This window comes from Mesoplodon densirostris, chromosome 20 (assembly GCF_025265405.1).
Source record: "Mesoplodon densirostris isolate mMesDen1 chromosome 20, mMesDen1 primary haplotype, whole genome shotgun sequence".
Lineage (NCBI taxonomy): Eukaryota > Metazoa > Chordata > Mammalia > Artiodactyla > Ziphiidae > Mesoplodon > Mesoplodon densirostris.
In genome coordinates, this window is record NC_082680.1 from 30,627,073 (window position 1) to 30,647,979 (window position 20,907).

Sequence of the window (20,907 nt, forward strand, 5' to 3'; positions counted from 1 at the left end):
ACAACTCAATCATTAGGATCAAGGTAAAAATCATCAAAAACTTGTTTCTTCAAACTCTTCTGACTTAATTTTTCAAGGTAGATGTAAAAAATAAATAAACCCAAAAGATAATTTTTTCTTTTCAAGATTACTTTAGTATAATGGCAGAGTAGCTTGCATTGGATTAGCCTTCTCATCAATGATAAATGTAGACTCTGAAAAATTATTTTTTAAACTCCAACAACAAAGGCAGGCAAGAAAAGGTGAAAGAAGAGAATCAACAATAGAAAGACGAAAACTGCATTTACTGAGTTTTGTGTTATACTGGTTTTCACCTGAGGGCCTCCCCTTGGCAGGGCAGCACAAAGTAGCAAATGTTCCTACAAAAAACACAATCTTACTGACCCTGAGAACTCTTTAGAGAAAAGAATCACAAGCTCTCCAGTGTATCATGGAATATCACCAGTATATGATTTAAAATATTAGATATATGAATAAAAGAAAAATGTGGCCCATAGTCAAAAGTAAAACCAGAAAGAAACTGACTTCAAAATAACACCGGATTTTGGAATTAGTAAATAAATGGATTTAAAACAGATATTAAAAACATGATGAAGAAAATTAAGGAAATTTTGGGCATAATAAGGGAAGCAATTAGGAAATTCAGCAGAGAAATAAAATGTTACAAAAATGCTAACTCTAAATTCTAGAACAAAGAAATACATTTAAAATGAAATACACTGGATATGTTTTACTGACACTGCAGATGGCAAAAAGCAAAAACAAAAACAAAAAAACAAAAACCCTAGAATACAGATCTATAGAAACCATTGAATCTGAAAGAAACCTGAGAGAAAACAAGCTTTAAAAATGGAATATGGCTGCAGGAACCTGTGGGACAATGTTATCTAAAATATGTTTAATTGGAGGTCCAGAAAAATGGAAAGAGAAAATAGGTATAAAAGTATTTGAAAAAATCATGGCCAAAATTTCCCCAAATTTAGTGAGAAACCACATTTATAGATTGAGACAATGAATAAACAAATGGGCAATGGCCAAACCATATATAAAAATAGAACTCTGACCTGCAGGAAACCAACCTCTTTTTTTTTTTTTTTTTTTTTTTTTTGCGGTACGCGGGCCTCTCACTGTTGTGGCCTCTCCCATTGCGGAGCACAGGCTCCGGACACGCAGGCTCAGCGGCCATGACTCACGGGCCCAGCTGCCCTGCAGCATGTGGGATCTTCCCGGACTGGAGCACGAACCTGCGTCCCCTGCATAGGCAGGCAGACTCTCAACCACTGTGCCACGAGGGAAGCCCCAACCTCTTTACTAACAATAAATAGCTGACTTTGTAGGAAGTCATGCTGCTATCTCCAGTAATAATCCAGGGAGCTAACCAATAACTTATATAGCAATCAGTCCCAATAACAAAGACTTGATTAAAAACTATCAGCTTGTTCTTCCCTGGTGGTGCAGTGGTTGAGAATCTGCCTGCCAATGCAGGGGACACCCGTTCGATCCCTGGTCTGGGAAGATCCCACATGCCACGGGGCAACTGGGCCTGTGAGCCACAACTACTGAGCCTGTGCTCCACAACAAGAGAAGCCACCTCAGTGAGAAGCCCGTGCACTGCAACGAAGAGTAACCCCAGCTTGACACAACTAGAGAAAGCCCATGCACAGCAACAAAGGCCCAACACAGCCAAAAATAAATAAATAAATAAAACAAAACTTAAAATAAATATATAAAAAATAAAATAAAAACTTTCAGCTTCCCTAATTTTTGTCCCTGCTTCCACCTTAGAACCAAGGAGAGAAAAGCCAGATAAACACTCCAATCACATAGTTAACCCATCTACAGCAGCCCCCACCAACAACCTTCAATCAGAGCACACCTGAGGTCTTCCCTTCCTTCCACTATAAAGCTTTCCCACTCTTCTGCCTGCCTTTGCGTATCTGCCAAAATGCAAGTGAAAGTGGATGATGTCCTTGCTATGAATAAGTAACCTTTGTTTATTCTCATTTGCTTGGTTTTTATTTATTTCCACAAGACCTAAGGAACCAATCATATAATAAACTGCTGAAAACCAAAAATGAAGAGAACATCTTGAAATAAACCAGAGAAAAGTAACATATAACATTCATAGGAGTAATGATGTAAATAATGGTACTTCTTTACATACACACACACATACACACACACACACGTAAGGAGGCAGGACACAATGAACAACAACAACAAAAATGCTGAGAGAGGAAAAAACCCTGGCACTTAGAATTATATATTAAGCAAAATTATTCTTCAAAAATAAAGATATGGAGAGTTAACTTTTGGTACGACATCACGAGGAACTCTATAGATCTGATCCCTAGTGAAACTGATGAAAATAAGTAAATGACAATTTAAATCCCCCAGAAGTGGACATAAGGACAAATAGTCCTGAGAGAAAATAAGTAAATAGCCATACAAGAAAATATGAAAAATTCAGTAAGAAAAATGAGAAACAAAATCAAACTAAAGACATTTCCATATAAATGAAAACTTTGAGAATTTGTTGTTAATTGTCCTGCCTTACAAGTAATACTTAAGGAAATTCTTCAGGTTGAAAGTAAGCAATCTCAGATAGTGATTCAAATCCACATAAACATCCAAAGAGAGCTCATACAGGTTATTATGTAACTTAAAAACATAATATAAATGCGTATTTCCGCCTTTTTTCTCTTAACTGATTTAAAAATCAATTGAGTAAAATAATATGAATAGGGCATATTATTGGGGCCAGGAAATATATTTGCCAATAACAGCATATAGGAGGTGAGTGGAAACAAAGAGGTACTGTGTTAAGGAAATGACTGCAGATAGTAAAGTAATTATAACAATGGACTGTTGGGTTTGTAACATTAATAAATGTAATATGTACAACAATAATACCATAAATGTGAAGGAAGTAGAGTTTTATAGGAGCAATGTTTCTATATATCACTGGAAGTAAGGTAATATAAATCTAAATCTGCATCTGATAAGTTAAAATGTGTAAGGTAAGCCCTAGGGAAATCACTAAAAACTCAAAATACTGAAAAATCATTAAAGAAATTTAAATTCTTCAGTAGAATATATCCACCTAACAGGGAAAAAAAACACTAAAACGAGAAAAAAGAGGAACAAAAACACATGAGACACATACAAAACAAAAAGTAAAAAGCAGGTGCAAACTATATCAATAATAGCATTAAATGTGATTGAATTAAACAATCCAATAAAAAGCAGATTGTCAGACAATGTGAAAAGACTACTATAAACTGTTGAAAGACAACATGCTTTAAGTTCAAAGACACAGACTCAAATTAAAGGAATGAAAAAAGATTACCATGTAACTAGCAACCACGAGAAAACTGGATTGACTATATTTATATCAGACAAAGTAGACTTTGAAAGAAAAAAATGTTACTAGAAATAAAGAGCAGTATTTTATACTAATAAAAGGTTTAATGCATCAGGAAGACATAACACTTGAAAACATAGGTACCAAATATCAGAGCACCACAGTGCATAAAAAAATAGGTAGATACTAAGGGAGAAATAGAGAACTCAATACTTATAGTTGAAGACTTCTTTTCTTCTTCTCTGCCACTTTCAGCGATCGGTGGAACAACTAGGCAGAAGATCAGCAAGGAAATATAAGACTTGAAAAAAAAATCATAAACTAAGTAAACCTAGCAGACATCTGTAAAATGCTCCACCAAAGAACAAGATACACATTCTTCTTAATGTGTACACAAAATATTTTCCAGGATAGACCATATGCTAATCCATTTAAAAAGTCCTCAGTTTAAAAGTATAGAAGTGGGCTTCCCTGGTGGCACAGTGGTAGAGATTCCGCCTGCCGATGCAGGGAACACGGGTTTGTGCCCCGGTCCGGGGAGATCCCACATGCCGTGGAGCGGCTGGGCCCGTGAGCCATGGCCGCTGAGCCTGTGTGTCTGGAGCCTGTGCTCTGTAACAGGAGAGGCCACAACAGTGAGAGGCCTGCATACCGCAAAAAAAAAAAAAAAAAAAAAAAAAAGTATAGAAGTAATAAAAGTATGTTTTCTGCTAATAAAGGCATATTTTTTAGAAATAATTAAAAGAAAACATTTGGAGAAACTCACAGACATGGAAATTAAATATCATATCCCTAAATAACCTATGGATTAAAGAATAAAGCAAATATGAAACCAGAAGATATTTAAGGAAAATGAAAATGAAGACACACCATACTAAAATGTATGGGATGCAGCTAAAGTAGTGCTTTTGATAAATTTATATATATAAAAGCATGTATTAATAAAGAAGAAAGATCTCAAAGTAATATCCTATTCAACCACATATAACACAGGAAAAAGAAGAACACATTAAACCTAAATTAAACAAAAGAAAGGGAATAATAAAGATTAGAGTGAAATTAATAAGAACAGATAATAGAACAAATCAATGAAACCAGAAGCTGGCTCTGCGAAAAAATAACCAAAATTGACAAATCTTTATTTAGCTAGATTGACTATGAAAAGAAAAGAATCAAATTACTAAAATCAGAAATAAAAGTGGGATATTACTACCATCCTTATAGAAGGATTATTAAGGGAATGCTAAGAATAATTGTATGCCAACATTAGATGATGTAGGTAAATGGATTAAATTCCCTGAAAAACAAAAACTACCTTCCCTGTCCATGGTGCTTCTTCTAGCACCAGAACTTGTGGACTCACAGAATGCCTTATCCACTGCCATGGCTTCTGCACAGTGTTGTGTCTCATACAGAAACTTATTTCTCAGCAAATTAAGGGCAGCAATTGGTTTATGTACATGTCTTACCATATACTCTGTCATCTGGAAGCAGCTGGCCTAATTGAAAGGTAGACCAGGTTACTGAATACTCATTTACCATAGTAGTTGGGAGACATTACTCTGAAAGGCTGGGGTTATGTTTGAATCAAGACTATTATATGGCATGGTTTTCTGAGAACCACAATACGTAGGTCCAGGAAGTAAGGTGTTGAAATGGGAGCGTCTCTTCCCACCATTATACCTAATAACCATTTTGTAGCATTTTGCTTTCTGTCCCAGTAACTTTTAGATTCTAGCCCCCAGTGGGGAATTTGTTCACCTGGGGACACAATAAAATTCCACTAATTTGGAAGATGAAACTTCCAACTGGATATTTCGAGCTCCTTTTGCCACTGCACAAACAGGCTAACCCAGTGGCTGGAGTGACTGACTCTGAACACAATAGGGAAATTTGTTGCTTAAAGAAGTGCTGTGTCTTGAACCCACCTGAGTATAATAGTAACCAAAATAAAATATGATTAAGGATGCAAACCCTTTGGGAGTGAAGATTTGTGCTATTCTGCTAGGTAAATATCCATAACAAGCTTAGGTTCTGGTTGAGAGCAATGGAAATGGGGAGCAGGTAGTGGGAAAAAGAAGTCATACATGGCAATCATGACTTATTACAGAAATGAAGACTATAGTAGCTTTAAATATTTTTCTCTTGGCTTGTCATATGCATATGTATCTTTATTTGTATGTGCTAACCATTTTCTTCTTTTTCCCTCTTCCTGTTATTAGTTTACATGCAAGTGGTTGGAGGTTAACTTTACAAGTTAATTTAACCTCATGTTAACATAGTATTCAGTTGGACTGTGACTAAATTTGTGGAGAACTTAATATAGCTTAGCAATGGACACAGTGACTCGTGACTGTGTGTCTCATCATTTTGAGGGAAGAATGAGAATTTCTTTACTTGGGAGAAGGTTGGCTGAATCTTGCTAAATAGAAATGTAGGGTGATTTTGTTGTTTTTCCAGAGTTCAAATGTGTATAAAAGAGTGCATACAGAAACTAAGTAGTCAAAGTTGTAGGCTCTGTCAATTATTGATGTATTGCTACTCAGCTTCAAATTAACCTTTTGCCTGCTTTGTGCAAATGAATATGAGCCTCTTAATTCTTTTTTCCTTTGCCAGGTGGCACTGAAGCTTTGCTAGTAAAGGGTACTGGAGAGCATGGGAACAGAGCTTTGCTATTTGGTTCCACTGTGCTAGCTTGGTAGGCTCCTGCAGAGGGTGCAGCTTTTTGCAAAGCCAGGATCCCTCATTGCTTGGAGATTCTCTAGTACCCAGATCCTTCAGTGCATGGTGGTCTCTAGCACCCATCAGCCATTAGTATCCTCCCATCATTTAGGCCCCTCTCCTTGCGTAGCAAAGTGACTTTGGTGAGACATCTTATGAACAGCTTTCCTGGCTACCCAAAGGACAGATTTCCAGAGGGTTCTAAAGAGAAATTTTACAGCAAGATCTCTTGGTACAGCACCACAGTGACTTGTCTTATTTGAAGATCCATGGTCGTGCCACTTTTAACAATCTCAACTCTGGGGCAAGGAAACTGTCTTCTTTATCCCAGTCCCAGGGTTGCTGGCTGCTTCTTGTATCTGATATTCCTATGACCTTTAGAGTTCTCTTTACTTCTTATTTTTGTACTCTAATCCTTGTTACAATTAATAATTCTTTTTTTTTTTTTTTTGTTACGTGGGCCTCTCACTGTTGTGGCCTCTCCCCTTGCGGAGCACAGGCTCCGGATGCACAGGCTCAGCGGCCATGGCTCACGGGCCTAGCTGCTCCGTGGCATGTGGGTTCTTCCCGGACCGGGGCACGAACCTGTGTCCCCTGCATCGGCAGGCGGACTCTCAACCACTGCGCCACCAGGGAAGCCCACAATTAATAATTCTTTACATTAAACTTTCCATGTGTAAATTACTGCGTGGTATCTTTAGACATAGACTAAAACAGTATCTTATATTTTTAAAATATTTCATTGACTTATCGTATTTGTACATTTTCACCGTGGTCCCATATACAGGCTCATCTGTATAAATTATACTTTATATAATCAAGGTAAAATACCTCTTCCTTTCCACCACATTTCATCCACTTCCTTCCAAATGTGGTTTGTATTATCCAGATTGATAATGTATTTAATTCTTCAGAACCATCAGTAAATTATATCAACCTTATATATAAGTTGATTGGAAAAGTTGGAAATTAATAAATAAATCATTTTTAGGTCAGCATAGGATAAAACTTGGAGACGGAGGAATCAAAAGTTTATTATTATTATATAATTTCTTTCTCCAGTTTTTTTCTTATTTTTATCATTGTCATTTTTTGCACTATTTTCCTTTATTATATCTTGTTCATTCTTCTATGAGCACTCAAAAAAGAATGTGTATAAACTCAGCAACAGTAAGAATGTTGCTGTTGTGTGTGGTCACCTGCAAATGTTGATGAGATCAAATTGATAGTTCTGCTCAAGGCATCAATATATTTGCTGAGTTTCTTTCTACTTCATCTATCAATTATTGAGAGAGAAATGTTTAAATCTTCAATAATAATAATAATTTACCTATTTCTTTTTTCATTTCTGTCAATTTCTGCCTCTTATAATTTGAAGTCTATTTTTATGTGCATACACATTTTGGATTGTTATGCCATCTGGTAATTTTACTTTTTGACCATTATGAGTATCTCTCTGTCCTGGAGAGATCATAAAGTAAACTGCAGATACTAGGAACAAACTCTTTCTGTGTCTAACTGGTTGCTTTGTTTTCGTATAGATACATCTTTAGTTAGAAAGATAACATAACTTTTAGAGATGAAAATCATTTGTGGAATTTATGAAAAATAGATTTATATGCTTCTAACCAAATTTAATAAACTTTCCTGGATTTTCCTACACTGAAGATAGGCTTGCAGCTTTGGCAAACATGGCATTTGAGGCCAGCACTCAATAACTTATTACATCCAGGTTATAAATAAAACATCTTTGCTTTTTCTTTTGAATTATACATCTGTCTCTCATGATTACCTCCTGGGAGGTAGGAAGTAGAGTTAGGTGTTAGGTATGGCAGAATTACATAAAATTCAGGTGCGGGATATTGCGGCCCTGTGCATCTCGTTGTCTCGTTGTTTTAACTCTGTTTCTCTCTGTCTCTTTTTCACCACACTCACACACAAAAAATGCCACACACACACATATATTGTGTGTGTATACATAAGTATGTCTATAATATTATGTATATATGCATGTGTGTATATAACATAAAACTTTTTGACAGTATGCATTATTTATATATTTGTATAGAGAACTCCATAGATGATTCACATGTATTTGCTTACTCTGTTAGGCAAAATTTAAAGAACTCACCATACCTATTATTTCTCCTGTTAAGAGCTTAGTATCTATAAAAATGCTTTAATTTCAAAGTAGTTGTTAATTCACTACGTAGAATGCAAATTAAAAAAAACAGGAATTGGTAAGGCAGGGCAAATGTAAAAAGCAAAACAGTATTTCAGGCATGGGTATTCCTTGAAATTCTATGCTCACTTCTCTATTATATTTACAAAAAATGGCAAACTTTATTAAATGAAGCTCCAAGTATTCCAAGTAGATGAAAATTTAATATATTCCTAAATGTGCATGAAATCTAATGTGTATTTATTTGGTCCCTGAACGTACTTCAGACAAGTCTTTGGATTTTCCTTTTCTTCCTAGATTTAGCTTTCCTGATTTAAGTCATGTTTTTTCATTTTAAGTATTTCGCTCCATATTCAACCCTTTTGCTACAGGTACATAAACACATACATGTGCATCATCATGAAATAATAGCTTAAATGCATCACTATCATTTGTGGTTTTGTTAATCATCTGTGTCACAAAGCTAATTCAAGACACATCATCAAAGGAAATGGTTACATTCATGCCAAAAAAAACCATACCTCCAGCCTGTTATACTCTAGAGACATGTGGACCCTAAGTAAAACAGTCACAGAAACTCACATAACAAAGGTAAAACAGACAATAAAAATCATACCTGAAACTGTTGTTCAAGAGGTTTCATACTTCCTGTGCTATTATAACCATAAACCCTAAAATTTTGAGGTAAGAAAACTCTGTAAAATAAAGATAAAAGTATTTAATGGAAAATTTGTTTCCTAGATTTTATTTTGAAAAGGTATTTCTTTTATTATCCTTATTATAGATAGGTAGGGAGAGGAGAGAGAGAGAGAGAGCACACGTGAGGGAGAGATTCTTTGAGTACATGGATTTAGTTTTAATTTTGCTCAAAAAATTCTAGTCTTCAGACCTCTCCTCACTCACCTTACTGTCACACTGTCCTCCTTCCTGTTTTTTAAACACAACAGGCAAACTTTTGTCTCAGGGTATTTGCACTAGCTGTTGCCCCTTCCTGGGATGTTCTTCAACATGGCTCATTGTCTCAACTACTTCAAGTCTTTGCTTATAGATCCACATCTCACTGAGGCTTCTCTTGACAAGTTTATAAAAATTTGCAACTTTCTCAATTATTAAAGCATAGGATTTCCAAATGACACTTCTTAGTGTGTTCTATATTTTTGCTTAAGCATTGATCACTTTCTAACATTCTTCCTAATCCATGATTTATCATACCATTATTAGTCTCATCTGATAACAATATAAAATTTACATCCATTTTGTTTACTCATGCATCTCAAGCTCTTAGAAGAATACCTGGAAAATAACAAATGGTCAATAAGTATCGAACTAATATGAAATGAATTCAACAGATCAGGTGGAGATCTCACATTAAAATACATTGTTTGTAATATGGGAAGACTATGCTTCAAAGGCTCTATAAAGAGAAAGGGTGCGCGTAGGTATCTCATTTTCATTTTTCCAATTAGTATAGTATAAAGATTTGTGACAGCCACGGCAGAAAGCAAAAGGTCCAAGAGCCAAACTGCTGACAAACAGAGCAAGACTTTTTGTATTCTTGTAACAAAAAAAGAAAATAACACACAGTGGGGTGGAGCTCCAGGGAACACACAGATTCTGGGTTGAAAGTCCCATAAAGAGACTTAGCTAGTGATATACAAGCACTGTTTTTTTTGGCAAAGAAAGAAGTCAAATATCCATGCTTGGCCCAGGGAGAAAGCTATTACTGGGGAGCCTAGAAACAAGCCGAACTTTTGGTGGCTCTGCAGTCCTGGAATAAAAATATGAATATTTAAGTTGCATCAGATTCATAGCTTCTTTCCCTGTAAAATCATCTGCTAAATTTTGAAGTTGCATAGAGTAGCCAAGGAGCTAAACTTAAAAATCTCTGAAAATAAGAGCAAAGTTTTTTCAAAATTGATGATATAGACTCAGTAAGTCCTATCTTATTTGAGCATGATAAAAGCAAAGAAAAATCATCCATAAAATTAGTTTTAAAGACTGATGAAAACCAAAATAAAACCTTCAAAGTATCAAGAAGAAAACGAAGATGTTCCCTTCAAAGAACAGCAATGAGACTGATAGCTTAAGTTGTCAATAGAAAGGAGGAAAGCCAGAAGGGAATAATGCTTTTAAAGGACAAAAGTCATTTTTAAAAGGTCATCCTAGCATTTATTCCAGCAAAAAAGTTCTTAAGAGTAAGGTTAATATTTAACACTGAATACAAATTAATCAGAAACAAGCAGACCTACAATAGAAATATAGAGAATTCCTGAAACGTATAGAAATTAACTGCAGATAGAAACAAACGCAGGAAAAAATGAGGAGCAACAGAATGGGTAAATTTATGCTTAATTATAAAGGGATATTGACTATACAAAAAATAATAGTCATATCTCATTGGGGTTTAAAAGCATACAGGAAAAATAATGAAAAGGTAGAAGGTAAGTGAAATTAAAAGGTTTGAAGATCTAACAATGTATGATAACTGGTAAAATAATAATGTATATTAGATTTAATAATTCAGGGATTAATACGATAATCTAGAGAAAATACTAAAAGAATAGTAAAAATTTGTATAACAAAGAATTTAATTGCGGGAAAACGGTATAATATAAAATAATAGATTCATTAAAATGGAGACTATGAAAGAAAAAGAATATAAAATAAAAGGTACAAAGAAAAAAGGTGACTTCAGACATTATATGGAAAATTAAAGGATCAAGAAAAACAAGGACATCTTAAAATTGTTGAACAAGGCTGGGTAACAAGACCTAGTACAGTATTTAATACAGTGTGATATCTGTTCAGATAAATAGGGCTCAGGAGTAAAATAAAGTAAAATAAGAGAAAATAGTCCAGAAAGATATCCCACTCATAAACAGTCATTTGATTTATTACATACATTTCATTACAGTGCAATGAGGAAAGTATTTTTTTTCCAATAGCATGTGTTGGATCCATTGGATGCTAATATGATAAAATATTTGAATCTTGATCCCCATGCTTATGAAACACACAAACATCAATTCTGGATGAACCCTAGAGTTGACTATGAAAGTGAAAACAATAAAAGCTATTAGAAAAAAATGGCAGCTTAGATTCATGGCTGTATGAAGACAATGATTTTTTTTAAATGTGAAAAGAATAATAGCTACAAAGAAAATAATAATTTGGACTGCATTAAAAGAATTTCAGATTCAGTAAAAAAAATCCAGACTGAATAAAAAATTGAAAGGGAATGACAGGAAAAATTCCTCCAAAAGTACTCTGTAGATTCAATGAAGTCACAATCAATATCTATGGATATATCTTTGTGGAAGAGTATACTATAAAATATATGAAAATGAAAAGTAGTAAGAAAAGCCAGAACATTCTTGATGAAGAAAAGGATGGAAAGACCTTATCTTTAAGCTATCAAGATTTATAATAAAGAGACAAATTGACCAAAACTTTTAATAAAGGACCCATTTTAAAAACGACCATTACTGTTTTGATTTTTCTTTATTCCCAAATATGGTGTGCTTATTTTTTCCCCGATTTCCTTAGCTGGCATGGGATTGAGTTTGGCTAATTACAGTTGTATTCTAAGTCCTTAATACATTCTGATATGTAAACTAATTTAAAGAATCACTGTTCTTTCCACTCAAAAATCCACTATGCTCTTTCAAATATAGTTGAATGTAAGAGAACTCAAAAACAAGTCATATTTATGTCTTGATAAAAATAGAAAAATATCAAAATTCATCCTCCATGAAACCACATAAATAGTCAAATAGAAATCTGATGCTGCTGGGAAGGAAAAAGATGGGAGCATATATATGGATTCAGGTCCTAGATATTTATTATATAGGCTTAAAATGTTTTTCTTAAGCATAAAATAGGAGACAAATAGTAAGCAACTAGAAATATTTACAAATGCAAAATAGTTACTTTCTGGATAAATATGCACAATAATTATAAATAGAACAAAGGCAGGTAATAAAATAATGTAGGTCACCTACTTTTGCATTAGGTTCACAGTGTACGTTTTCCCTTCAATTACAATGTTGTAGGACACCTGGCAGGAGAGTATATTAAAAGAGCAAAGAAAAGTGAGAAGAATGTTAAAAAGAAAAACTATCATTTTATATTAACAATAATAATACTCTAAAGCACACTAATACAATAAAAAAGAGGAAAATTTATAATTTAATATTGATTTATTCCAATGTAATCAGATATTTAAATATTTGCTTTCATAATAAAGATAGATGGAAGAATATAATTGGTACCGTTTCTTATTAATTTTAACACTTATGCAACAAGATAGACCCTGAAATATTGTTGACTTGCATCCAATAATTGTGTTAGCTTAATATTGAGGCCATTGCAAAATATATGCTTAAAATGGAAGAGTATAACTAAATTACCGAAAATTTATATAGTATAGCAAAGAATTAACAAAACAGAATGTTTAATATTTGTAGATTTTATAAAATTTGTTCCAAGTTTGGATGCAATTCTCATGGATTTTATTAAGAAAGAATGTCTACAAATGGAAAATTTAGTCTTCATAGATCAGTTTGAGGAGTCTTGACCTCTTTCCATTATTGGGCCTTCCAATCCATGAGCATAGGATCTACTCAATTTATATAGATCTTTACCTCCTCTCATCTGGTTTTGTTGTCTTCAGTGAGGAGGTTTTGCTTTCCTTTGTTACATTTATTTAGACTTTGATTTTTATGTAGTGTAAATTATATCTTTAAAATTTATTTTAAGTTTTAAAATGTTTAAAGTTTATTTAAATTTTATAGGATTACGAGGTTTATTTTATAGGATTAACAAAGTTAAGTTACATTCTTCTATTGCTAAGTTATTTTATCATATATGGTATTGAACTTTGAACAATAGTTTTACTGCTCCTATTGCTATATGTATATTCATTTCCTCATATAATTCTAAAAAGTAGTTAATTCATTGATATTCTAAGATTCAATCATCTTAACAATTTAGATGTAAATTGCATTTTGCCATTGGCCATTTCTTTTTTTTTTTCTTTTTTTTAATTGAAGTACAGTTGATTTAGAATGTTGTGTTAGTTTCTGGTGTACAGCAAAGTGATTCAGTTATACATACCTAGGTATATTCTTTTTCATATTCTCTTTTATTATGGGTTATTATAAGATATTGAATGTAATTCTCTGTGCTACACCTTCTTGTTTATTTTATATACAGTAGTTTGTATCTGCTAATCTCAAACTCCTAATTTATACCCCCCTTTTCCCCTTAGGTAACCTTAAGTTTGTTTTCTATGTCTGTGAGTCTGGTTCCCTTTTGTAAATAAGTTCATTTGTATCATTTTTTAGATTCCACAGAAAAGTGATATCATGTGATATTTGTCTTTGTCTGTCTGACTTACATCATTTAGTATGATAACCTCTAGGTCCATCCATGTTGCTGCAGTTGGCATTATTTCATTCTTTTTTATGGCTGAGTAGTATTGCATTGTATATATAAACCACATCTTCTTTATCCATTCATCTATTGATGCACATTTAAGTTGCTTCCTTGTCTTGGCTATTGTAAATAGTGCTGCTCTGAACATTGGGGTGCAGGTATCTTTTCGATTAGAGTTTTTGTCTTTTCCAGATATATGCCCAAGAATGGGATTGCTGGATCATATGGTAACACTGTTTTTAGTTGTTTAAGGAACTTCCGTACTATTCTCTACAGTGGCTGCCCCAATATACATTCCCACAAACAGTGTAGAAGGGTTCCCTTTTCCCCATACCCTCTCCAGCATTTATTGTTTGTGGACTTTTTAATGATGGCCATTTTGACTGGAATGAAGTGATACCTCATTGCAGTTTTGATTTGCATTTCTCTAATAATTAGCAATGTCGAGCATCTTTTCTTGTGCCTGTTGGCCATCTCTATGTCTTCTTTGGAGAAATGTCTATTTCAGTCTTCTGCCCATATTTAGACTCTACACAAAAACTACTAGAACTGACAAACAAATTCAGTAAGGTAGCAGAATACAAGATTAACACACATAAATCTTTTGCATTTCTTTACACCAACAATGAAATATCAGGAAGGGAATGTTAAAAAAAAAAACCTTCTAAAATCAGATCCAAAAAAGTACTTAAGAATAAACCTAACAAAGGAGGTGAAAACTTATATTCTGAGAACTAACTATAAAACATTGATAAAGGAAATTAAAGATGATTTAAAGAAATGGAAAGCTATCCCATGCTCTTGGATTGGAAGAATAATATTATTAAAATGACCATACCACTCTAAGTAATCTCAGATTTAATGCGACCCCTATCAAATTATCCATGACATTTTTCACAGAAGTAGAACAAATAACCCTATAATTTATATGGAATCACAAAAGACTCAGAATTGCCAAAGTAATCCTGAGGAAAAAGAACAAAGCAGGAGGCATAAACTTCCCAGACTTCAGACAATACTACAGAGCTACAGTAATCAAAACTGTGTGGGACTTCCCTGGTGGTGCAGTGGTTGAGTCCGCTTGCCAATGCAGGGGACACGGATTCGTGCCCCGGTCCGGGAAGATCCCACATGCCGCAGAGCAGCTAGGCCCGTGAGCCATGGCCACTGAGTCTGCGTGTCCGGAGCCTGTGCTCCCCAATGGGAGAGGCCACAACAGTGAGAGGCCCGTGTACCGCAAAAAAAAAAACCAAAAACAGTGTGGTATTGGCATAAAAAAAGACATATGGATCAATGGAACAGAATGGAGAGCCCAGAAATAAACCTACACACCTATGGTCAATTAATCTTTGATAAAGGAGGCAAGAATATACAATGGATAAAAGATAGTCTCTTTGGCAAGTGGTATTGGGAAAGTTGGACAGCCACATGTAGATCAATGAAGTTAGAACACTCCCTCACACCATACACAAAAATAAACTGAAAATGTCTTAAAGACTTAGATATAAGACATGACACCATAAAACACTTAGAAGAGAACATAGGTAAAACATTCTCTGACATAAAACATAGCAATGATTTATTAGGTCAGTCTCCCGAGGCAATAGAAATAAAAGTAAAAATAAACAAATGGGACCTAATCAAACTTATAAGCTTTTGTACCACAGAAGAAACCATAAACAAAAGACAACCAACTAACTGGGAGCAAATATTTGCAAATGATGTGACCAACAAGGGCTTAATTTCCAAAATATATAAACAACTCATACAACTCAATAACAAAAAAAACAAACAAGCCATTGGTCATTTCTTAATACTTTGTTATATTAGATTTTCTCATATTTCTTATGTTTGCCACATATACTCATGAATTAATTCAGTCCCAAATTTTCTTTCTTATATTACCCTTCTTTGTTTTTGGTGTCAAGGTAATATTGCCTTTATGTATTCAGCAGTATTAACTCTTTTTCTTTTTGCTGGCTGAGTTTTTATGAGTTTTAATTATGTCTTTCTTAAATGGTTGTATTTATTTGTAAAATAATTTAGCTTTTGACTTAGTTTTAATGGTTGTTTCTGTATTTTTGAGGAGGGAGAAAGAGACATTTATATTCAAAGTTTTTAAAGCATTGGGCATTTTCATCTTTTGCTATATCCCAGGAGTTTGTTTTTCTATGAAACTGCTTATCTCCTCAAGGTTTTTTGAATTTGTTGACACATTTATTCATTGTATTATTCATTTGTTAAATTTCTGCTCTATGTATCACTATATCCACTTTTTTCATCCCTATTAAAATCTTTCATACTTTTGTGTTGCCTTACAGACAACTTGTGCCTGATAAAATATGGCTGCATATACTAACTTTACTATTTGCTTTGTATAATTTTTCTTATTTTTGTGCTAGACCTTTCTATTCCCTTGTGATTTAGGTGTTTCTCTTGTGGTATATATTTTTAAATTCCATTTGAAATATATGTAATTTCTGATAAATTTAATCAATCAAAATTTTTAAGTTTTATTTAAATTTTAATTTCCTATTATACCAAGATGTATATATGCTTTATATTCTTTTATTTGTTACAGTTACAATTGTATATTCAATTTGTTTTGTTTTGAGGTATACATATTCATAGTTTTTCATCAATTCCAGCTTTTATGTTATTCTTTGTCCCAGTTTCAATTTCTAACTGCTGAAGTACATTATTAAATTATTTTCTTCTCTTGTAATCTGAAAAGTGTTAATGTACTCTAATTTTTATTTATTCTGTTGTGATACCTGATCTCAGTTCATCTATGTTTAATATAACCTCTTCTCCAGATTTTTTTCTCTCTTTTCCAGGAATTCTAATTGTTCTGTACTTAAGCCTCTAATTCTCTCCTCTTTTTCCTTGAGCTGTTTATATGTTGCATCTGTTTAGTTTTTTCATCTGTCTCTGGCTACTGTTAATTCTTGATTTTACTCTCATACTATATTTTTCATGTACAGAAGTTCCATTCAGTTATTTTTAAAACCTCCTAGTCTTTTTAAGTTGAATATTCTCTTGTGGTATATTCTTTATTAATTATAATAATTATAAACTTTTCATATTATGTTTGTTGCATTTGTTAAGTCGGTAGGTACAATAGCCTTATCAGTTCAAAAAATACTATTAACCCTTTATTATGTATCCAGCACTGTTCTAGGAACTGGAGTTAGAGACATTAACAAAATAGTCAAAATTTTTCCCTCATGAATTTGACAGTTGAGGACAGAAGATTTTTTTTTTTTTTTTTTTTTTTTACTTCTCTTATGAGAATTACTGTCACAGTATCTGGTGAAACCTGGTTGAAGAGATTTCCCTCTAAGTAGATTCTGTGTACATTTTCTAATATGACCAAGTAATTCCATAGATTTTTCCATTAAAAAAATAAAATACTCTTAAAATGCTGTTAAATGTCTCACCTTTTTTTCTATTTAAATGATTTAAAGTTTTCATAAATATTCATTCCCTTATAAATTATATATTGAAAATTTTAAGCTTGTGATATCTGTATTAGTGTGACAACTAGGTAGCTGAAAGGGAAATATTTGCATTCAAATTATCTAAACATTTACTACCAATCAAAAAGAAAATTAAGGTGTGCTATTTTAAAAAAACACTTCACTTCTTTAGAAATGATTCTAGAAATTAGTAAAAAAGATAAGAAACTTTCTAATTAATTCAAAGAATAAAAAAGAGAAAACTAATACCTGAACGAAGATACACTAAGATGGCATAAAAAGAATTCTTAATGATTAACATATTTGCAATCAAGACATAAAAATTATTCATACAACACTTCTTTAAATCAAATGATTGCCATCCCCTATAGGGATGCCATAGGCTTGCTTAACAACTACTAAAAATCCTCCAAATATTGTATGGTGAATGAGTGACAAGAGACTCTAAATGGATCAGGTCAGGTATTATTCAGACACTCAAGAGGGAAAGAGATTTAGAAGATGGGCCTTGGAGCTTTGATAATAAGCATCACTGCACCATATTTCTATGAAACATTGTTAATCTTGGTTCATTTTCAAAAGGGCTCTTCCATTTAAGAAAAATTGGGTATAAATATAAAATTCAGAAAGTGTGCAGAGATGAAAAACACCAGGTTTACTTATTAGGAACAAAATATTCACATGCTTTTTAGTTTGTGAAAAATGTTAGGGCTTAATTACGTATGTTTCAACTCCTCCACTTGACGTTGACCGTATTTTCTCTGGAACTGTAATTTGCACACGTAGTCTTTCTGAATCTGCAAGGTGCAAAATGTTTTATAGGGGCAACACTCACCACCTCATAGCTTCCTACATTATTTCCTCATCTAAATCCATAATATTCTATATGCCATCCCTCATTTTTACTCTCTTTTCAAATACCCTCACCTCAATACCCACTTCTTTCTAGAATTACAAATCTTTTAAAGAGAAACAGGTATACTGCTTTAGAAATATTGCCCTGTGGGCAGGTTCTGGTAACCCTGAGGTAATAGGCCCAAGTGCTCTCAGAACAAATAAAGTCAGGTCCTTTGGACCTTCCAACTACAGAAGCCAGATATCAGAAATGCAGAGCAGTATATGAAACTCTAATCTTAAGGGATCTACTCAAGCCATGGCATCTCCCATCTTTACTACGGTCCCAAGAAGAGTGGGAAAGACCCTCGGAACCAAAGTGGATTTTGATCGGGTAAGGTGGCAATGTGGGAGTGGATTCGGGCTTGCACAGTTGGAGCTCCCACCAAAAAAACACGTTCAAAGGGATATACAGCCTCTCAGAGGGAAACAGAAAGGAGACCTGACATTCCCTAAAGGACAGAAGAGGGTTTAAGTACTTACTATCGTCTGTCTGAAGCCCTATGAGCCCCAGGAGCAGAAAGAGAAGGCACAGCATGGCTGGACGTCCTGGATGGCAGCCCGAATAACGGCCGTACGCTTGACTACGGGGCAGTTGGGGGCGCGAGGAGACCCCTCCTGACCGCACACACCGCAGGAGGCAGGCGGCCGGGAGAGCAGCGGAGGGTCGAGAGGCTGCCTGCTGTGCACCGTTCAACGTGGGCGACCTTGGCCCCTAAATCTATGCAGGAGGAGGCTTTGACGCCTTGTGACTCCGCTTTCCAGCTAAGAAAGTGCAGAATCACTTCCGAAAGGCAAGGCTGAAGAAACAGCTAATGAAAAGGAAGATTCATCTACACTTAAGTGAACTTTTATATTATATATTTATACTACATGTTATACATTTATGTATAAGTATATAATATATATAGGCACAGCTCAATATTCCAGTGAACAAACCAGTGTAATTAACACAGATTCAGAAATAAAATATAGAACCACTAAAGCTGCCAGATTGTCCCCTGAAAAACATTACTTCTAACGCCATAGATTAGTTTTGTGTGTTTTTGAACCTATATAAATGGAGCCAATCACCATGTATTTTTTTTTTTACATCTTTATTGGAGTATAATTGCTTCACAATGGTGTGTTAGTTTCTGCTTTATAACAAAGTGAATCAGTTATACATATACATCTGTTCCCATATCCCTTCCCTCTTGTGTCTCCCTCCCTCCCACCCTCCCTATCCCACCCCTCCAGGCGGTCACAAAGCACCGATCTGATCTCCCTGTGCTATGGAGCTGCTTCCCACTAGATATCTACCTTACGTTTGGTAGTGTATATATGTCCATGCCTCTCTCTCGCTTTGTCACAGCTTACCCTTCCCCCCCCCCATATCCTCAAGTCCATTCTCAAGTAGGTCTGTGTCTTTATTCCTGTTTTACCCCTAGGTTCTTCATGGCATTTTCCCCCCTTAAATTCCATATATATATGTGTTAGCATACGGTATTTGTCTTTCTCTTTCTGACTTACTTCACTCTGTATGACAGACTCTAGGTCTATCCACCTCATTACAAATAGCTCAGCTTCGTTTCTTTTTATGGCTGAGAAATATTCCATTGTATATATGTGCCACATCCTCTAGTTTTAAGTTTTTTTAACATGATGATTAGGATATCCATCCACGTTGTGAGTAGCAATAGTTTTTTTTCCCCCTCTTGTTGCTGTATATCACACATTGAATGAATATGTGTCCATCTGTTTTTCTATTTTACTATTGATTAGAACTTTGTTCATTTATAGTTGGAGCTATTAAAAAACATATTTGGCATAATACGTTCCAGGTCCATCCATGTGGTTGCAAATGGTATTATGTTTGCTGAAATAAGTCAAACAGAGAAAGACAAATACTGTTTGTTCTCACTTATATTTCAAATCTAAAAAATAAAACAAACGAATGAGTATAACAAAACAGACTCACAGATACAGAGAACAAACTAGTGGTTACCAGAGGGGAGAAGAAAAGGGGGAGAGGCATGATAGGGGTAGTGGATTAAGAGGTACAAACTTCTATGTATAAATTAAATAAGCTACAAGGATATATTGTACAGCAAAGGGAATATAGCCAGTATTTCATAATAACTTTAATGGAGTGTAATGTATAAAAATATTGAATCACTATGTTGTACACTTGGAATGAACATAATATTGTAAATCAACCATACTTCAATTTAAAAAAAAGTTTTGGATCAGTGAAAATAACCAAAAACCAACGAAACCAACCATGTTTGGCTATTTTATTTCCTGAATTACTATCAACTTTTGATTCTTCTATTTTGAAGCTATGTTACTTTTTAAACTTTTTATTTAAGCATAATATTCTCTAGGTCCGTCCATGTTGCTGCAAATGGAAGAACTTCATCCTTTTTATGGCTGAGTAACATTCCATTGCATATATATGCTGCATCTTCTTTATCCATTCATCTGTCAGGGACACTTGGGTTGTTTCCATGTCCTGGCTATTGTACGTAGTGCTGCTGTGAACATCAGGGTGCATGTATCTTTTTGAATTAATTTTCGTCTTTCTGGATATATGCTCAGTACTGGGATTGCTGGATCATATGGTAGCTCTATTTTTAGTTTTTTGAGGAACCTCCACACTGTTTTCCATAGTGGCTGCACCAGTTTACATTCCCACCAACAGTGCAGGAGGGCTCCCTTTTCTCCACATCCCCTCAAACATTTATTATTTGTAGACTTTTAAATTGTACATTCTATCAGGTTTGAGGTGATATCTCATTGGGCTTTTGAGTTGCATTTTCCTAATAATTGGCGATGTTGAGAATCTTTTC

The 20,907-nt window shown here is 34.3% G+C and overlaps 1 protein-coding gene across 1 annotated transcript in view; it reads right to left on the bottom strand.

Moving 5' to 3' along the window:
- Positions 1-18,614, bottom strand: part of LOC132481281 (disintegrin and metalloproteinase domain-containing protein 2-like) — a 91,514-nt gene extending 72,900 nt beyond the window's left edge. The window contains exons 1-4 of the mRNA XM_060086031.1: positions 18,560-18,614; positions 17,903-17,979; positions 12,269-12,324; positions 8,884-8,962 (exon numbers count right to left, since the gene is read on the bottom strand). Of these exons, the coding sequence (XP_059942014.1) occupies positions 8,884-8,962; positions 12,269-12,324; positions 17,903-17,979; positions 18,560-18,614 (267 nt within the window). The remainder of the gene's footprint in view (positions 1-8,883; positions 8,963-12,268; positions 12,325-17,902; positions 17,980-18,559) is intronic.
- Positions 18,615-20,907: the final 2,293 nt, after the last annotated feature.